The 18,736-nt window shown below is 42.0% G+C and overlaps 1 protein-coding gene, 1 non-coding gene and 1 pseudogene across 2 annotated transcripts in view; 1 reads left to right on the forward strand and 2 right to left on the reverse strand.

Moving 5' to 3' along the window:
• GINS3 (GINS complex subunit 3) overlaps nt 1–18,736 on the forward strand; it is a 61,178-nt gene that overhangs the window by 36,535 nt on the left and 5,907 nt on the right. The window contains exons 4-7 of the mRNA XM_032424527.1: nt 7,431–7,506; nt 10,489–10,598; nt 12,265–12,306; nt 14,787–15,040. Of these exons, the coding sequence (XP_032280418.1) occupies nt 14,855–15,040 (186 nt within the window). The 5' untranslated portion in view covers nt 7,431–7,506; nt 10,489–10,598; nt 12,265–12,306; nt 14,787–14,854. The remainder of the gene's footprint in view (nt 1–7,430; nt 7,507–10,488; nt 10,599–12,264; nt 12,307–14,786; nt 15,041–18,736) is intronic.
• LOC116644724 lies at nt 297–1,743 on the reverse strand (annotated as a pseudogene).
• On the reverse strand, nt 7,656–7,755 carry LOC116644788. The gene has a single exon (XR_004301824.1). It is a non-coding gene; the product is annotated as a U6 spliceosomal RNA (small nuclear RNA).

Raw genomic sequence — 18,736 nt, forward strand, 5'->3', positions numbered from 1 at the left:
TTTAAGATTCAAACTTTCTTTATTTTTAAATTTCTTAGAGTTTTTCTTAAAAGATTTATTTATTCGACACAGAGAGAGAGAGCACAAGCAGGGGGAGCAGCAGGGGCAGAGGGAGAAGCAGGCTCCCCGCTGAGCAGGGAGCCCAATGCGGGGCTCGATCCCAGGACCCCGGGATCATGACATGACGCTTAACGACTGAGCCACCCAGGCGCCCCTAAATTTCTTAGTTTTTAATGTAAAAGTAATCCACGTACAGGTTTAAAATATCAAACTATGCAGAAGATTATGCAGTGAAAAGTAAGTCTCCCTTCTCCCCTGACCCTCAGTCTGCATTTCTCCTTCCTAGAGGAGACTGGCTACCATTTTTATGAATATCTTTCCAGAAATAGTCTATGCAAAGACAAACAGATCTGTAAATTGAGGGTCCCCACTTTTACAAAAATGGTTGCATGCTATACACATTGTTCTGCATCTTGCTTTTTTTAAAATTGAGATTTTAAAAAGAACTGTAGATGCACATGCAATTATAAGAAACAACCCAGAGAGATCCATGTACCCTTTACCCAGTTCTCCCCAGTGGTAACATCTTGCAAAACTGTTCTATGCTATTGCAACCAGGATATGGACATCGATACATTTCATCCACATAATTCAGATTTCACTTTTCCTTGTGCTCCTTTATGTGTATTCAGCTCTGAACAATCTTACCACATGTGCAGATTCATATATTCACTGCCACAGTCAAGACAGAACAGCTCCGTCACCACAAACATATCTTTTGGGGATGCTTTTATAACCATACCCATCTCCCTCCCAGCCCCTTCCTCATCCTGAACCCCTGGCAAACTACAAATCCATTCTCCATTTCTAATATTTTGTCTTTTCTTTTGGTTTTATTTTTTTCATACATTACAATTCTATTTTTGTGTATACATTCAGTCACTGAATTTCTAGGCCAGGTTCGGGTAACTGAAGGGGCCTTTATAATTAGCTTATATTGTCTAGATCCAAGGTATGCTGCAAACATAGTCTGGAGCAAAATGGGAAATAACATCTTTCTAAAGACAGGCTTAGAAATTCTAGTCCAGTAAGTCAAGATGTTTCCTTTCTCTGGTAGCGGGGCTGACTTGTATCTGGCTGCTAGGTCACCATTCATAGGTATAGCCAAGATAACAGGGTACAGAGCACCAGAAACGAGACCAACCAGTCCACCCCGTGTTATGGTACAGGTTTCACAATTCAAATCACCTGTATTCAAAGGTAAACTTATAAAACCTTTGTAAGATATGAGCGCAGTCACAAATGGGATCACTGCCCTTGGTAAGCCAGCGGCTATACGAGCCTGTCACATTTAGGATGCGTTGAAAAGGACTATTTGCTATTAGACCACAGAGACCAGCATTAAGTCCAACATATGTTGATCCATGTTCAGATTCCTTTCTGCTTCTGGGAGTTGGTTAATTTTTCTGGTTATGATATTGAAAATTAAGTCTTCCTTGACAGGATCATCCGGTTCATGATTTTCCATCTTGAGCCTTAAAATATTTTTCAATAATAGATACCTTTTTTTCCGAGACGCCGGTACCTTATGCTCTCCTCGCAGCAGTCGGTACCTCCACCCGGCCTCGGCGACCACGATGGGGCTCGCTCCAGCCTTTGCTCACCTACCCTGAGTGCAGCCATCTCTGGCTGACACGTGACTCGAGTCCTCTTTTCTTTTAATTTTAAATTTTTTAAAGCAATCTCTACACCCAGTGTGGGGCTCGAACTCACAACCCCGAGATCAAGAGTTGCATGCTCTACTGACTAAACCAGCCAGGTGCCCCCAAAATTTTGTCTTTTCAAAAATGTTATGTAAGTGGAAGCATACAGTAAGTAACCTTTGGTATTGGCTCTTTTTCTCCAAGCATAATTTCCTGGAGATTCATCTAAAGTGTTGTATGTCTGAGCAGTTCATTCCTTTTTTTTTTTTTTAAGGTTTTATTTATATATTTATTTATTTGAGAGAGAAAAAGAGCACGTGGGTGGGGGGGAGATAGGAGGGGCAGAGGAGAGGGACAAGCAGACTCCCCACTGAGTGTTGAGCCCAATGCAAGACTCGATCTTCTGACCCTGATATCATGACCTGAGCCGACATCAAGAGTTCATCGCTTAACCTGACTGAACCACCCAGGCACCCCAATTTGTTCCTTTTTATTGCTGAGCAGTCTCCCCCAGTATGGATGTACCACAGTTTACTTAGCTGTTAACCTGTTGGAAGACGTCTGGGTAGTTTTCAGTGTGGGGCTCTTATCAATCAAGCTGCTATGAACATTCATGCACAAGTTTTTGTGTCAACATACATTTTCATTTCTTTTGGGTAAATGCCCAAGAGTATGATTGTTGGGCCATATGGTAATTTTATGTTTATTTTATAAGAAATTGCCAAACTTCTCGGACTCCCTGCTCAGCAGGGAGTCTGCTTCTCCCTCTGATCCTCCCCCCTCTCATGCTCTCTCTCTCTCTGTCTCATTCTCTCTCTCAAATAAATAAATAAAATCTTTTAAAAAATAAATAAATAAATAAAAGAAATTGCCAAACTTCTATTTTAACCACTTTACATTTCCATCGGCAACCCAGTTTCTTTGCATCCTCGCCAGCATTTGGTGTTTGTCATTACTTTTTCTGCATATAGGGAGTTTTATTGCTTCCTTTCTAAGCTATATGTCTTCTGTTTCTTTTTCTTGCCTTTTTACAGTGTTGTTGTTGTTGTTGTTGCTTCACTTAAGAACATAACTTTCAGGGGGTACCTGGGTGGCTCAGTTGGATAAGCGTCTGACTCTTGATTTCAGCACAGGTCATGATATGTGGGTTGTGAGATTGAGCCCCGTGTTGGGCTCTGCGCTGAGTGAGGAGTCTGCTTGAGGATTCTCTCTCTCTCTCCCTCTGCCCCACCACCGCTTTCTCTCTCTCTAAAATAAATAAATAAATCTTTAAAAAAATTTTAAAAAGAACATAACTTTCAAGTCATGAGATTTTCCAGCTGAGGATTTTCCTCCTTTTTATTTTCTACTTTTTTTTTAATGGGGAAAAGTTGGTGTCAAAATCAAGAGGTTCTGCAATTTCTCTAGCATCAGTGACCAGTGTTCGATAAACATTATCATTGGTTTTCTTCAAAGAATTTCTTAATTCCTTTGATGCTATGAAGAGCATTATACACACTGAATTTGATTCCTGCATCATTTGGCTTATATCACTAATTTTACTTAATCTCTCACCTAGAATAGTGTCAAGTAAATAAAATTTAATCATTTCAGAAGTATACATTTGGCTTGCATTCTTTATCAATTAGCATTATCTTTATCAATAAAATCATCAATGGTTTAAAGAATAAAACTTGGATATCCTGTCAGTCAGTAATATGGATCTGCCTCATTCTTTTTAATGGTTCCATAGTGTTCCATGGTAAAATCGCCTTAATTTATTTTACCAGTGTCCTACCAATAGGCTTTTACTTGACTCTAATCTTTTACTATTATTAGGAACAACACTTCAATAAATGTCTTTGTACATATCTTTTCACACATGCACAGGAAACTACAGGAAAAAAATCCTAGAAATAGAATTATTACATTAAAAAGTATATTCACTTTATATCTTGATAGTGGCTGAATTATCCTCCAAAGAGGTTGAACCAATTTATAGTCATATTCAACACAGTGTCTTCTCAAATTTTTAAAATCTTTGCCAATCTGATAGGTAAAAAAGGGATTTTGTTTGTCGTAGTTGCTGACTTTTAAGATGAGTTTAAACTTTGCTTAAAATGAAATAAAATTTAGGGGTGCCTGGGTGGCTCAGTCGGTTAAGCGTCTGCCTTCGGCTTAGGTCATGATCCCAGGGTCCTGGGATTGAGCCCCACATCGGCCTCCCTGCTCAGCAGCAAGTCTGCTTCTCCCTCTCCCTCTGTCCTACCCATCCCACCACTCGTGCTCTCTTGTGCTCTGTCTCTCTCAAATAAATTAAAAAAATGTTTTTTAAAAAATGAAATCAAATTTATACAACTGAAAAGTGACTTTCCAAAAATAGAAGAGTCCTACATGATCTTTTCATATATCAAAATCAGATAATATTACTATCTTTTATGCAAGTCAATGCTCCAGGCTGTTATTTTTAAAACAACAAAGGGCTCATTACACAATTCTTTCATGTATATGGAGGGAGCTTTAGCTGAAAGACTTCAGCAAATGGTATATGCCAATGAGTCAAGCTACTGTCTTCAAGTAGCTTGTGGTCTAGCAGTCGGGTTCCAAATAATTTCATTGTACTATGGTAGGTATCACTGTTTCCCATGGATGCTCTCTGTAGTAAAGATTGAAAAAAAAGGAGCTAAGCTGCACCTGGAGGTTAGAGAAGGCTTTGAGCTGAGGTGAGAAGTAAATAAGGAGTGGAGGCTAGGCCGGGTACAGCGAGGAGGGTATGGCAATCTAAGCAGAGGGAACGGCATAGGCAAAGACATTGAGGCATGAGCAAACAAGCTTGGGGAGTGAGAATACCAGAAATTCAGCATTTCTAGAGGGCCAGGCAGAGGATTAGGCCAAAACCTCAAGCAGGAGCCCAGTTAGAAGCAAAGATTTAAGCTTTCTCCTACAGGTTATAGGAACCACTGATGGCTGTAAGGAGAAAATGATCAGATTTGCATTTTCATTGCTTACTCTTTCCGTGTTGTGCAAACCTGGATATACAGGTACTCAGATCATTACGCCTTTTTGGGAATGCCTAAAATATTTCATAGTACTAGAGACCAAATGTGGTTATGCCTTAACATTTCTTCTAATTATGTCCTTGCCCTTTGTATTAAAAACCACCACAAACTTAGCGGCTTACAACTACACCAAGCCTGTTATGTTTCAGTTCTGGAGGACACAAGTCTGAACGGGTCCCATAGGGTTAGAGCCAAGATGTCAGCTGGACCCTGTTCCTTCTGAAGGCTCAAAAGGAGAATCTGTTTCCTTGGGTTTCCAGCTTCTGCATTCCTTAGCTCATCACCCCTTCTCCCACTTAAAGAGCCAACAGAGCAGCATCTTGAAATCTCTGACACTCTCTGTGGCCTCGCTACGTCACTTATGAAGATCCTTGTGTTTGCACTGGGTTGGCCTGAATCATCCAGCATAATCTCCCTATCTCAAGGTCAGTTGATTGACAACCTTATTTCCCCCTTGCCATGGAACATATTTCCAGTTTCCAGGAATTAGGTCTTGATGTGTTTGGGGGGGGGGGGTGTCAATATTCTGATTACCACACCAGCCATCCAACATTAAATTTTTCTATTCAAACTGTGGTAAATGAGACATGACATAAAATTTACCATTTTTAAAAAGCTTTTATTTATCTATTTGACAGAGAGAGACACAGTGAGAGAGGGAACATAAGCAGGGGGAGTGGGAGAGGGAGAAGCAGGCTTCCCGCGGAGAAGGGAGTCCAATGCGGGGCTCGATCCCAGGACCCCAGGACCATGACCTGAGCCCAAGGCAGATGCTTAATGACTGAGCTACCCAGGCACCCCAAAATTTACCATTTTTCAGAGGACTGTCAGTGGGATTAAGTACATTCATGGTGTACAACCATCACCACCATCCAGCTCCACAACTTTATCTTTCCAAACCGAGTCTCTATACCCATTAAACATTAACTCCCCATTCTCCCCTCCCCTTAGCTCCTGGCCACCACCATTTGACTTGCTTTGTCTATGAATTTGACTACCCTAAGTACTTTATTTTTTATTTATTTTTTTAAGATTTTATTTATTTATTATTTTGAGAGAGAGAGCATGCACACAGAGGGAGAGGGAGAAGCAGGCTCTCCGCTGAGCAGGGAGCCCAATGTGGGGCTTGATCCCAGGACCCTGAGATCATGATCTGAGCCGAAGGCAGACATTTAACTGACTGAGGCACCCAGGCGCCCCTAGAAAGAAATTTTAAAATATTCTAAAACCTTAGTAGCTTAAACAAATATTTTTTTAATTTTAATTTTTTTTAAAGATTTATTTTTAAGTAATCTCTACATCCAACGTGGGGCTTGAACTCACAACCCTGAGATCAAGAGTCACACGCTCTACTGACCAAGCCAGCCAGGTATCCCTTAAAACAACAATTTGTATCTCAGTTTTGTGAATCACGAATTCAGACAGGACCTAGTCAAGCAATTCTTCTGTTTCCTATAACGTTGACAGAAGTCGCTGGCTGGTATTCAGCTGACAGATGGACTGGTTTGGAGGGTCCAAGTTGGCTTCATGGTCATGTCTGCTGAGCACCTGGGTTGGGGTGGCTGGAAGGCTGAGCTCAGCTGGGAGTGCCCACCAGAGCATGTCCATGGAGTCTTTCTACCACAATGGCTCAAAGTGGTCCGTTTTCTGATATAATGCTCATCATCTGAAAGCAAGTGTTTAGGTAAACAGGACAGAGGCTGCATTACTTTTTATGACCTTGCTTCAGAGTCACAGAGCATCACTTCCATCACATATTGCTTGAACTAGTCACAAAGCCCTACCATATTTTAAAAAGTTGAAGCTATGTCTTAAAAGTTGCCATGAGACCATTGGGCCCTCCAGCCACAAATTATTTACTTTTCTTTCACTTGCAAAAGACACGCACCCTTTTCCAGGACTTCTGCAAAATCTCATCCCATTATGACATCAGGATCAGGTTCTTCAAGAGATGCCTTTCCTTATCCTCGGTGACTTGTGAAGCTTCTGTTGGACCACATCCTTAGGAGTAGAAGCATACCTCCGAGATATTACAGGTTCAGTTCTGACCACCCCAAAAGAGCGAGTCAAATGAATTTTTTGGTTACCCAGTGCATAGAACATTTATATTTACACTATACTGTAGTCTATTAAATGTGTAATAGCATTATCTAAAGAATGTATTAATTAAAAAATACTTTATTGCTAAAAAATACTGACCATCATCTGAGCTTTCAGCAAGTCACAATCACTGATCACAGATCACTGTAACAAATATAATAATAACGAAAAAATTTGAAATATTGTGATAATTACCAATATGTGACACAGAGACATGAAGTGAGCAAATGCTGTTGGGAGAATGGCACCAACAGACTTGCTTAATGCAGGGTTGCCATAAATCTTCAATTTGCAAAAAAACAAACAAACAACAATCTCTGCAAAGCACAATAAAATGAGGTATACCTGTATTAGAAGCACTGCTGTCTAGCTGAGAGGAGCTATAAATCATGCCCTTAAGACTCTCAGAGAGCTTTTTGTACACCTGAGTGGATTACAAAGAACCATCTTGTGTTTCTGAGGTCATAAACATACATCTTACAGTCAGGTACCAGATTCCTCCAAACAGTGTTTTATTGGTTGGTGCCCTTGTAGAATGGTCCACATTCTGACTTTGTCTACTTGTTTCCTCTTGGTATCTTTCTCACAGCGCCCCCACCCCCAACCCAACTCCCATATTTCCCGTGACGTCTAGACGCTTGCTTGGATTCAGGTTGGTATCATAGGTGAGTCAGTACACATACTGCAGAGATTGTCCCACTGTTCGTATGTTAGGTTTGAGCCCTTCCGTATGGTGGTGACTAGCAGATCTCTCCACTGTAAAAGTTCCTTTTCCTCTTTGTGATTAGCGTGTAATATACGGGGTAATACTGTGAAAAATATGGAATGCCTCACAAATTCACATCATCCTTGTAAGGGTCCATGCTAATCTTTCTGACATCCTCCCAATTTTACTCTGTGCTCTGCAAGTAAGCCCTGGCCTTTAAGGTTAAATAAAGTCATAGGGGTGGGGCCCTAATCCAATAGTACTGGCATCCGTATAAGAGGAGGAAGAGAGGGGCGCCTGGGTGGCTCAGTCAGTTAAGCATCCAACTCTTGATTTCAGCTCAGGTCATGATCTCAGAGTCGTGAGATCGAGCCCCTCATCAGGCTCCATGTTCGCCATGGAGTCTGCTTGTCCCTCTCCCTCTGTTCCTCTTCTCTCTCTCTCTTTCTCTCTCTCAAATAAATAAATAAAATCTTTAACTAAAAGAAGAAGAGGAAGAGACAGCAAGGAGTGCATGCACAGAGGAAAAGCCATGTGAGGACACAGCAAGAAGGTGGCCATCTGCAAACCAAGGAGAAGAGCCTCAGGAGAAACCAACCCTGCTGACACCTTGATCTTAGACTTATAGCCTCCAGGCCTATGAGAAAAATTTCTGTTGGTTAAGCCATCCAGTCTGCAGTATTTTGTTATGGTGGTCCTAGCAAACTCATACACAGTTCTTAGAAGACACCTAAGACTTAACGAGGAATTTAGAATTTATTCTGTAACCAACAGGGGGTGATTTGGGTTGTAAGCTGGGAGTAACAGGATCAGATCTTTTGGACAGGAAGATCACTGCCAGAGAAGCACAAAGGAACTTTGGAGCAAGGAGAGAGTAGAGACAGAGAAAAAAACAGTCAGGAGGGATTTTAAGAGTATGGGTGAGAAATGATGAGGACTTGAACAAAAGCCATTGGACAGACAAAGCAATGGTAAGAAGGTAGAATCAGCAGAATGTATTGACCAGTTGGACATGGGGAAGCAAGAAAGGAAGCAATACTGAATTCTCCCAGGTTCCTGATTGGGTAGTGATTGTAGTACACATTTATTTGTTTCCTACCCAGCCTCCCCCATCCTAAGAACACTCCAGAATTGACCCCAAACCTTCCCTATTGTGCAGCCCATGTGCTTTGGGGAAGCTCACCCTATCTCCACTAATGGTGGGCTTGGACTGACTTATACTAATTAGCACATTCCATTGGTCTGGCTATAGTTTTGGGTTCAGGAGTGAGCATGTGGTCTAAACATGGCAATGAAGGGGAATGTCAGAACTCTCAATTGGAAGGCTCAGACTGAATGCTCTCCCCAACTGAACAAGAACAAGGAAGCTTGTAGGCCTGACTTAACTGGCAAACATTTTGTGACCCCAGGGGAATAAGCCATACACTGGAGCTGACTATAGGCAGAGCAAAGCAAAGATAGATCCCCAGAGACACCCTTGGGCTGTTGGATCAACTGACCATGAAGTCCTGGGCTCTCCAGTTATGGAGTCTAGAAATCCCCTGATGTTTAAGCTGGTTTGAATTGAATTTTGCTGTTCCTTGCCAGATAGATACAGGTAATCAGGTGAATGGTGGAGCCATTAACTCGAATATGCAAGGCAAAAGGAGGGGCCCCTTTGAAAGGAAAGAACTTTCATATTGAACCTTCACAATCTTACCTCTTCGCTCAGAGTTGATCCTTGGGTCTGGAATGACCCCCTTCTCACATCTGTGGGCCTGCTAAAAAAGTCCTCCTCACACCCAGAGGCCCCATTCTTAGGCACCTTCCTTTGTAAAGCCTTCGTGAACCCCTATTCTGTCCAGGTCAGAATTCACCACTCTTTCTGAGATTCCATAATATTTTGGACACAGTTCTATCATAGCTTTTTATCAACTCATGTTACTATTTCCTCCACTGGGCGCCAACCTCCTAGACAGTCCAGGACACGTCATATTCTTCTTCATGTCCACACCAGTAGCCCTGCAGCCTCCGAGCATCTCGATGAATAAATGATAGCTCTTCTTCCCCATATTCTTCTCATACTAATGAATTTACCTGCCACTCCACCCACTTTGGACTGAGGGGAACTCTGGCTATGAGATCATGGATTAAATTATATATAAAAAAAGTTGAAAATATAGGAACGTGAGGAAGGGGTATTTTTATGGAGCTGGGAATACAGAAAAAGAAAAGTTGGATAAAACAAGTACCTCAATTATAACGATGTGATCACTGCTCCTTTGCCAAGTTAGGAGGGTGACACACACACTGAATCTCTCTGGATATATGAGATGGGTTTACAATGTCTCCTAGTACTGCTGAAGACTGTGGGAAGAATCTAAAATCGGCACTACCCACACATAAGTTCGCATCATGCCTATCAGTTTATTTTGATCTCATTGAAGGCGTTTTGGAGCAGTGCTCAAGAAATAGCTCAACCAAAAGAACATTTAAATTATGTAAAAATGAGCTCCAGTGATTTAAATCCATTAACCTTACATAATAAAATTTCAAACATAGTACTGTAATTTCAAAATACGAAAAAAAAAAAACCCTTTAATAATTTGAACTCAGAGGAGATAAGTTGTATCTGAATCTTCGCGGAAAAAAGTTGAAGAATACCGATCTTCCTCTACAAGTCCATTTGGAAATGTGAATTGCCGGGGAGGCAAGTGTAGCCAAGCCTAGATCGATGAGGATAATAATGAATGATGATAGCCTTGAGCCTCAGAGTGTGTGCTATGTGCCAGGTGTTATTTGAGGTGCAGAGGACACAGCAGTGAACAGACACATCTGAATAATGATGGTGAGAAGGACATTTACTGAGCCCTTGCTATGTATGGGCCAGGCCCTGAGCTAAGTGCTCTGCGTATATTGGCTCATTCATTCCACTCCTACCATTATTGTCCCCATTTTACAGGTGCAAAAACTAAGCTTCAGATAGGTAACTTCTCCAAGGTCACAAAGCCAACTGAAGTGGTGCAAGTAGGACTCTATCCAGGCCTGTTGGATTCCAGAAGTCACACAGCAGTTAAGTATAAACGGTTGCTGGAAATGTTCCATGGGTAGGGGGCTAAGCCATTTTAAGTCCTGTTCGCTCCTTTTGCTTACACATTCCATATTTACAGTTGGCGTGAAGGTAAAATTCAGTATAGTTCTACCAAAACTTCAACAACTTTAAATCAGGGGAGCTCAACCAATGAGTTTCAACTTAAGTTCACGAATCTAGAAGATTATGCAACCTAATCTGTACCTTGGCAAACTATTTTTACCATTTTTTTTAAAAAAAGATTATTTATTTTAGAGAGAAAGTGTGTGTGCATGAGTGGGGAGAGGGGCAGCGGGAGAGCGAGAGAATCTCAAGCAGACTCCCTGCTGAGCATGGAGCCCGATTTGGGGAGATCACGACCTGAGCCAAAATCAAGAGTCGGATGCTTAACTGACTGAGCCACCCAGGCACCCCTATTTTTTTTACCACTTTAATTCAGTGTTCTCCGTGTTTCACTACTACCCTTTGTGACTTTCATAATATGTGCATACCACATGTACTATTATTTACTTAAGATTGATTCATTGTTTTTTGCTTAATGTTTTAAAGGAAAATAATATCACCACTCTAAATAAAGAACCACTAATTCATTCAACAAATATTTATGAAGTGCGTAATATGCACGAGGAAGTAGGGATATAGTAATTAAAAATACACCTCAGGGGCGCCTGGGTGGCTCAGTTGGTTAAGCGACTGCCTTTGGCTCAGGTCATGATCCTGGAGTCCCAGGATCGAGTCCCGCATCGGGCTCCCTGCTCGGCAGGGAGTCTGCTTCTCCCTCTGACCCTCCTCCCTCTCATGCTCTCTGTCTCTCATTCTCTCTCTCTCAAATAAATAAATAAAATCTTTAAAAAAAAAAATTAAAAAAAAAATACACCCCAGGAATCCCTGCCCTCGTGGAGCTAATGTTCAAGTAGGGGTGACGGATACGAAACAAGTTAAAAAAGTAATATATATAGAACATAAGAGAGTGATAGTCCTAAAGGGAAAAAAAAAAGAGAGAGAGAGAGAGAGAGGGTCAGTCAGGGAGGGCTAAAATTTTGGATAAGGTGGTGAGGGAGGCCTCACTGAGAAGGTGACTTTTGAATACAAAGACCTGAAAGGGACCACCCACGTGGAAATCCAAGAGAAAGGCAATCCAGGGGGTGGAAACAGACAGTGCCAAGCCCTGAGAAATCAGTGTGCCTGCAGCTTTCAACCATAAGGAGGTCATGGGCAGAGGCAAGACTAGACAGGAAACTGTTGCAAAAATCCATGCAAGAGATGATGTTGGTGTGGACCACAGTGATGAGAAATAATCAGATTGCTGATGGACCAGTTATAGAGTATAAGGGGAGATGAATAAAGAAAAACCCTAGAACTTTTGACCTAGGAAGCAGCTGGAAGGATGGAGTCCAATATATTTCTTCTTCTTTTTTTTTAATCCCTCCATAGATCCTCCCCCATCCCCCGGATCTGGATTTCTGTCACTTGCGTCACGGTCTCCCCACTCAGAGGAAGAAATTTAGAAAGAACCAGTATAAAAAAAAAAAAAAGATTTAAAGTTGCTTTTGGTTTTGCTGATCTAAAGTCTGTATGTGTCCCACGGTTCTAGGACTCTGCAATCTTGATGACACTGGGAAAGTTAGTATTTTTTTTTTTTTTCAGGGATCCAGCAGACACCTTTGGAATACTGAAATTCTGTATAAGGTAAATACATTGAACACACTCTGAATATCATAAATATGCTGAAATTCTGTCTAGTGCAATTCTGGTTCATAGATTGATTGGCTGGGTAGTAAGGAACATAAGCTTTTGGAGAGAAAAGAAACATTCCTGGCTCTTAAAATATAGGCTATAAACAGATCTATATTTGACAAACTATGTACCACTTGTGTCAAGTGAATTAATGCAATTGTTTAGCATCATAAGCTCAAACTTTAATTTCACTTTTTCTGGCTTACTCAGTAGTTCAAAAAGAGGATAGATTAAACAGAGCAAAAATACACAAGCAGTGAATGAGTTTCATGGTGAGCCAAGACATCATGGAAGAAAAACAAGGTAATCTGGTTTTATCTTAAACACTGGCCTGTTACTTTAGTATTAAAATAGCTGTGGTATTTTTTGGTTTAGAGCCAATGGTCTCTGTACAAAAATAATGCCTTTCTTGGCACTGATAAATCATTAATCATCCATCTTAACGGTTTCAACATCAAAAATAGCTTACTGGCCTTGTCAGTAAATAACCTGCATTGCCTTCAATTAGACAAATTAACATATTCACTGTATTGACCCTACAGTCATTTCATGAAATTATAAATATTGACTATGAATTATGTTTACTTTTACATCGGATAGTGTAGCAAACTGAACATTTAAAATATGATAAATTTAAAGGCTCTCCTGTAACTACCTCTAAATAGAACCTTAACTGAAGGTTTAAGGTGGTTTCTCCGCAGGGCTGCAGACCTACCTGTCTAGAGGCTCCTAGACTCCATCGTAAGTGCCATACCAACTCATCTGTTACCCCAAATTGCCCATATTCCTGTGCTCTGTATTTCTGTTAGTGACATCTCCATCCACTTGGTCAACCAGGTTAAAAACTTGAATCACCTTTGACCCCTCTCTGCCCTTCACTTCCTATATCCAATTAGTTGCCAGGTATTGCTTTTGACTGTTTGATTAACAGAAAGTGTGTTCACAGACAAGTTGTTTGTTACTCTAGGAATTAGCTCACCCAAAGAGGACAGCTCCTGGGCCCGGGGGGGGCTAAATTCCCAAGATGTCACAGCATCTTAAAAAGCAGGGAATAAGAAACATGATTAATACACATCTCCCTTCCCATGAACCCTTTGCTCATAGCTCTACTAACCCCAGAAAATGCCCTTCTGTATGAAGTTCTACAGCGCATCTCTCAACACTGCCACTGCCCACACCTGTGACTGAAGAGCTACCAAGTCTGGTAGCATGTAACTATAAACCGTAAACATAAAACTGCCAGTTATTTTACCAGCAAAAATAGGTTTATTTGGAAATAGCAGAGAATGGCCATCCAGCGCAAGCAACCTATGGCAAAACCAAAGACAAGATCAGAGAACACATGAGACTTGGCTCATTTATGGAGGAGAGGGGCACTTGGGGAAGCTGTTATAAAGAAGTCCATTAGAGTAAAACAGGAGTTCAACGTACAGTGGCTTCTCATTGGCTGAGTTGTGGCTGTTTCTCATTGGCTGGGCCTTTGGAAGAAAGAAAACCTTTCTTCCTCTTGCTAAGGTAGTAAAATTGTATCCATGTGCAAGGTCCTTCTCTCCCTGTTGGATTTGTAATTGGCAAAGAGTGGTAGGGCATGAGAGCTCCCCCTGCTGAATCTCCCAACTCCATCTTAGTGAGGTTTCTCTTTATTAATTTTCACATAACCATGATCCCTTCCCTACCCCTTTCCCCCAACTAGACAAGCGATTGCACCTGACACGGGAACCCATCCAATATATAGGGTAGCAGGCAACATATGACTGTTACGACCTTCTTCAAAAAGACAAACTGGGCCAATCAGATTTCCTCTTTTAAGGTTCAAATTAAGGCCATGAAAGGAGATTTCCGGCGGATGGTAAGGTGAACTGGGAGGCCCTGAAGTAAACTCAGGACCTTCGTGAGCCAGACATAGCCCAGTGCTTTCCCCCTCTCTCCTCCTACTCCATCCCTTACCCATGCCAAAATACTACAAATAGTCCATAACTCTCTGGGTCTAGTGCTGGAGGTTTTGTTTTGTAGAAAATAGGTCTGACTTGATCAAGCCTTAGACGGAGACCACAATGATGCCCTTTTATGAGACCCCAAATGTGTTGCAGTGTTTTTAACTTCATGTAAACATTTAAAGGACCACATAAACAATCTAGTACAAATGCATCCAGCAACTTCAATGGGCATTTCCAGCTCCTTTTTAAGGCTCCCACACTGAGCTCACACTCCGCGCGGAAGAAATCTTCCGGGGGCGGGTGGGGTACTGCGCCCCGCCCCTGATCACGTGGGACCAAGTCCGCAGGTTGTCGATTGCTTCTGCCTGGGCAAACCCTCCGGGATCGATTGCTCCGGTCTGGCCCGTCCCCGGAGCGGGAAAATTTTCAATCCAGCCTGGCGGCCGCAGCAAACCCCACACCTTTCACAACCCTGACCTGCGTCCGCTTTTTCAGGCTTTTACATCCCGGACTTCCGGCATCCCACTAGTGGAAGCGGAGAAGTTCAAGCCGCCGCCGCTGCCATGTCCGAGGCTTATTTCCGGGTGGAGTCGGGTGCGCTGGGGCCTGAGGAAAACTTTCTGTCCTTGGACGACATCCTGATGTCCCACGAGAAGCTCCCGGTGCGCACAGAGACCCCCATGCCTCGCCTCGGCGCTTTCTTCCTGGAGCGGAGCGGAGGGGCCGAGACTGACCACGCGATCCCTCAGGTAATCCTTTAGGCGCGGGTTCCACCTGAAAAGACTACAATTCCCGGTGGGCCTCGCGGCCGCGCCCGACCCGCGCTGCCTCTTGGGATTTGTCGGTTTAGGGGGAAGCTGGGCTGTACGTACACACGAGTTTTATTGGCGGGTCTCAGTGCGCTGAAGTGGTTTCTTAGCTTTCGCCTCCTGTGTGAAACCAAATTTATGCTAGGTGGTCTCATTTCATTTTTGAAACTGTCCAAATTGAACAGTGCCCCCAGCCGCCCCGTCCTGTGTCGAAGGCTTAAGGATTGGCTACTACTAACCGCTTCAGGATCGGGGTTCTGAGCCTGTTTGGCTTCTGATACGTCTGGGAACCGCAAATTGCTAGATTGATTCCTGCGCAATGATGACGGTATCGGCAACTGTCTACCGAGGGCTTTAGTGCCGGCGTGGATGGGGTGGGGGAGGAAATTTTCCCATCTGTTACCCCTTTAATCCTTCAACGACCCCATAGTTAGATAGGGTTACGCACTAGGAATCTGAAGCTCAGAAAGGTTGTGTACCTTGCCCAGGGTCCCACTGCAAATGGTGAACTTGGGATTGGAGCCTGGAGCTGTGGGACTTCACACGCACGTCGGTCCCAGGAACGGGCTCGTCATGGTTATTTTGTTACCTCCTCTTTAACCTACATTTTGTTTGGAAGGGTGTGTTAGTTTGGCGTGTTTGTTTTAGTTTTTATCAAAGTAATGCATGTACAAAGTTTTTTTTTTTTTTAAGATTTTATTTATTTATTTGACAGAGAGAGACACAGCGAGAGAGGGAACACGAGCAGGGGGAGTGGGAGAGGGAGAAGCAGGCTTCCCGCCGAGCAGGGAGCCCGATGCGGGGCTCCATCCCAGGACCCCAGGACCCCGGGATCATGACCTGAGCCGAAGGCACACGCTTAACGACTGAGCCACCCAGGCGCCCCTGCATATACAAAGTTTTAAAGGTCAAATGGTACCAACAAATGTATAACAAAAAATAGTGGGCCCTGCCTTGCTTTCCCCCACTTTTCCTTGCTCCACCCAGTCTGTCGACTTTTTAAATAGTTTCTTTAGGATTTGCCTCTGTGTTTCTAAATAATAGTCTTAAGCTTGTTTTCTTGTCTTAAAAAATTAAGACATCATTTCTGGGCTTTGCATTATAGTAGATAAGGATTTTGTTCTCGTACATACTGCTGAACAGAGATGTGCTGCCCATACTTTATTCATATTGCCTTCGTTTTACCAAATGTCCTTTTTGTGTTCCGGGATTCCATCCAGGCCACCCCATTGCATTTAGTATCCCATCTCCTTAGGCTGCTCTTGGCTGTGACAGTTCATCAGATTTTCCTTGTTTTTAATGACCATGACAGTTTTGTGGGGTGCTGGTCAGATAATTTGTGGAATGTTCCTCAGTTGGGATTTGTCTGATGTTTCCATCATGGTCAGACTGCAGTGACGGTTTTTGAGGAAGATCACAGAGGTAAAGTGCCATTTTTATGGCATCATATCAAGGGCGCATACTGTCGGCATGGCTTATCACATTGATAGGAACCTCGATCACCTGGCTGAGGTAGTGTTTGTCAGGATTCTTCACCATAAAGTTACTTTTTTCCAGGGCGCTTGGGTGGCTCAGCTGGTTAAGCATCCAACTCTTGATTTCGGCTCAGATCATGATCTCAGGGTCATGGGATTGAGCCCAGAGTTGGGCTCTGTGCTCGGAGTGGAGCCTGCTTAGGATTCTCTCCCTCTCCCTCTGCCCCTCCCCACCTCTGTCTCTCTTTCTCCCCTGCTCTCTCCTTCGCAAAAAAAAAAAAAAAGTTACTTTTTTCCACCTTTCCATACTGTTCTCTTTGGGAGGGAGTCATTATGCACAGCCTCACATAAGGAATGGGGAGTTATGCTCTATTTCTTTGAGGGCAGAGTGTCTACATAAATTATTTGGAATTCTTCTGTGTGGGAGATTTGTGTAGGAAGGTTTTTAATGATATATTTAATTTCATTCCTAGATGTAGGACTATTCAGATTTTCTGTTTCTTCCTGTGTTTCTCTTGGTACATTGTTTTCTCCCCTAGGAATTTGACGATTTCATATAAATTTCCAAATGTAACGGTATAATGTTCAAAATATCTTTCTATCTTTCTTTAATCTGTAGGATTATATTGGTGTCTTGGTTTTTATTCTTGATATGGAGAAATTATGCTCCTTTCATTAGCCTTGCTAGGAGTGTATCAAATGCATTAGTCTTTTACTTTTTTTCTTCAAAATTTTATTTAAATTCTAGTTAGTTAACACACAGTGCAATATTAGTTTCAGGAGTAGAATTCAGTGATTCATCACTTACATACAGTACCCGGTGCTCGTCACAACAAGTGCCCTCCTTAATGCCCATCCCCCATCTAGCCCACCCCCCCACCTACCTCCCTCCATCAACCCTCAGTTTGTTCCCTGTCCTTAAGAATCTGTTTTGGTTTGTTTCCTTCTCTCTCTCTCTTTTTTTCCCCCTCCCATATGTTCATCTGTTTTATTAGTCTTTTAAAAGAACTAACTTATAGCTCTGTCAGTTTTCTTCTTTGTACCTTTGTTTTCTAAGTCATTAAGTTCTTATAATTAGTTCTTTCCTGCTACTTTCTTTGGGCTTAATTTTGTATTGTTTCCCACCCCCCACAATCCTGCCCATGCATTTTGAGATGGGTCCCCGGGTCATTGATTTTTCAGCCTTCCTTTATGCATTTTTTAGCTCTACATTTCCTCTGAGCACAGCTTTAACTGCATTCCACAAGTTTTGATTTGTTATGTTTTATTTTCATATCAGTGAGTTCAAAATAATTTCTAATTTCCATTGTGATTTCTTCTTTGACTCATGATTATTTAGAAGACCAGTGCTTAATTCCAAACATGTTGGGATTTCGCTCTTCATCTTTTTTATTTTTGATTTCTAGTTTAATTCATTCCACTATGGCCAGAGAATGTAGTCTGAAAAATTTCAGTCATTTGAAAGTTAAGGCTTGTTTTATACTGCAGCATAAAATCCATTTAGCCATTCTATATGCACTTGAACAGATGTGTGTTATGAAGTCATGGTGTGTGATAAATAATGTAAGTTAGGTCAAGTTTGCTATTTGTTTTGTTGAGGTCTTCTATAATTTTACTGGGTTTTTTTTGCTATTATTTATCTAAAGAGATATGCCAAAGTCTCCCGCTATGATTATGGATTCGTCTGTTTCTCCTTTTACTTCTGTCAGTTTAGACAGATACCTATCTTTTTCTTGTGGATATGACGATCCTTTTGTTATTGTCAGATGTCCCCTTTATCTCTAGTATGCTCCTTTCTTTTGACTACTATTTGCATGGCATTTTTTCAACCTTTCTGTTTCTTTATATTTAAGATATATCTCTTTTAAGCAGCAGATAGTTGGGTTTTGGTTTTATTCGGTTAGACAATTTTCCAATTGGTGTATTTAATTTGTTTACATTTAATTTAATTATTGATATATTTGTGTTTACTTTTGCCTTCCTATTTTTTTTTTTTTTTTAAGATTTTATTTATTTATTTATTTGGGAGAGAGAATGAGAGAGAGAGAGAGAGCTTGAGATGGGGGAGGGTCAGAGGGAGAAGCAGACTCCCCGCCGAGCAGGGAGCCCGATGCGGGACTCGATCCCGGGACTCCAGGATCATGACCTGAGCCGAAGGCAG

The sequence above is a fragment of the Phoca vitulina genome, unplaced genomic scaffold (genome assembly GCF_004348235.1).
Source record: "Phoca vitulina isolate PV1807 unplaced genomic scaffold, GSC_HSeal_1.0 scaffold30, whole genome shotgun sequence".
Classification (NCBI taxonomy): Eukaryota; Metazoa; Chordata; class Mammalia; order Carnivora; family Phocidae; genus Phoca; species Phoca vitulina.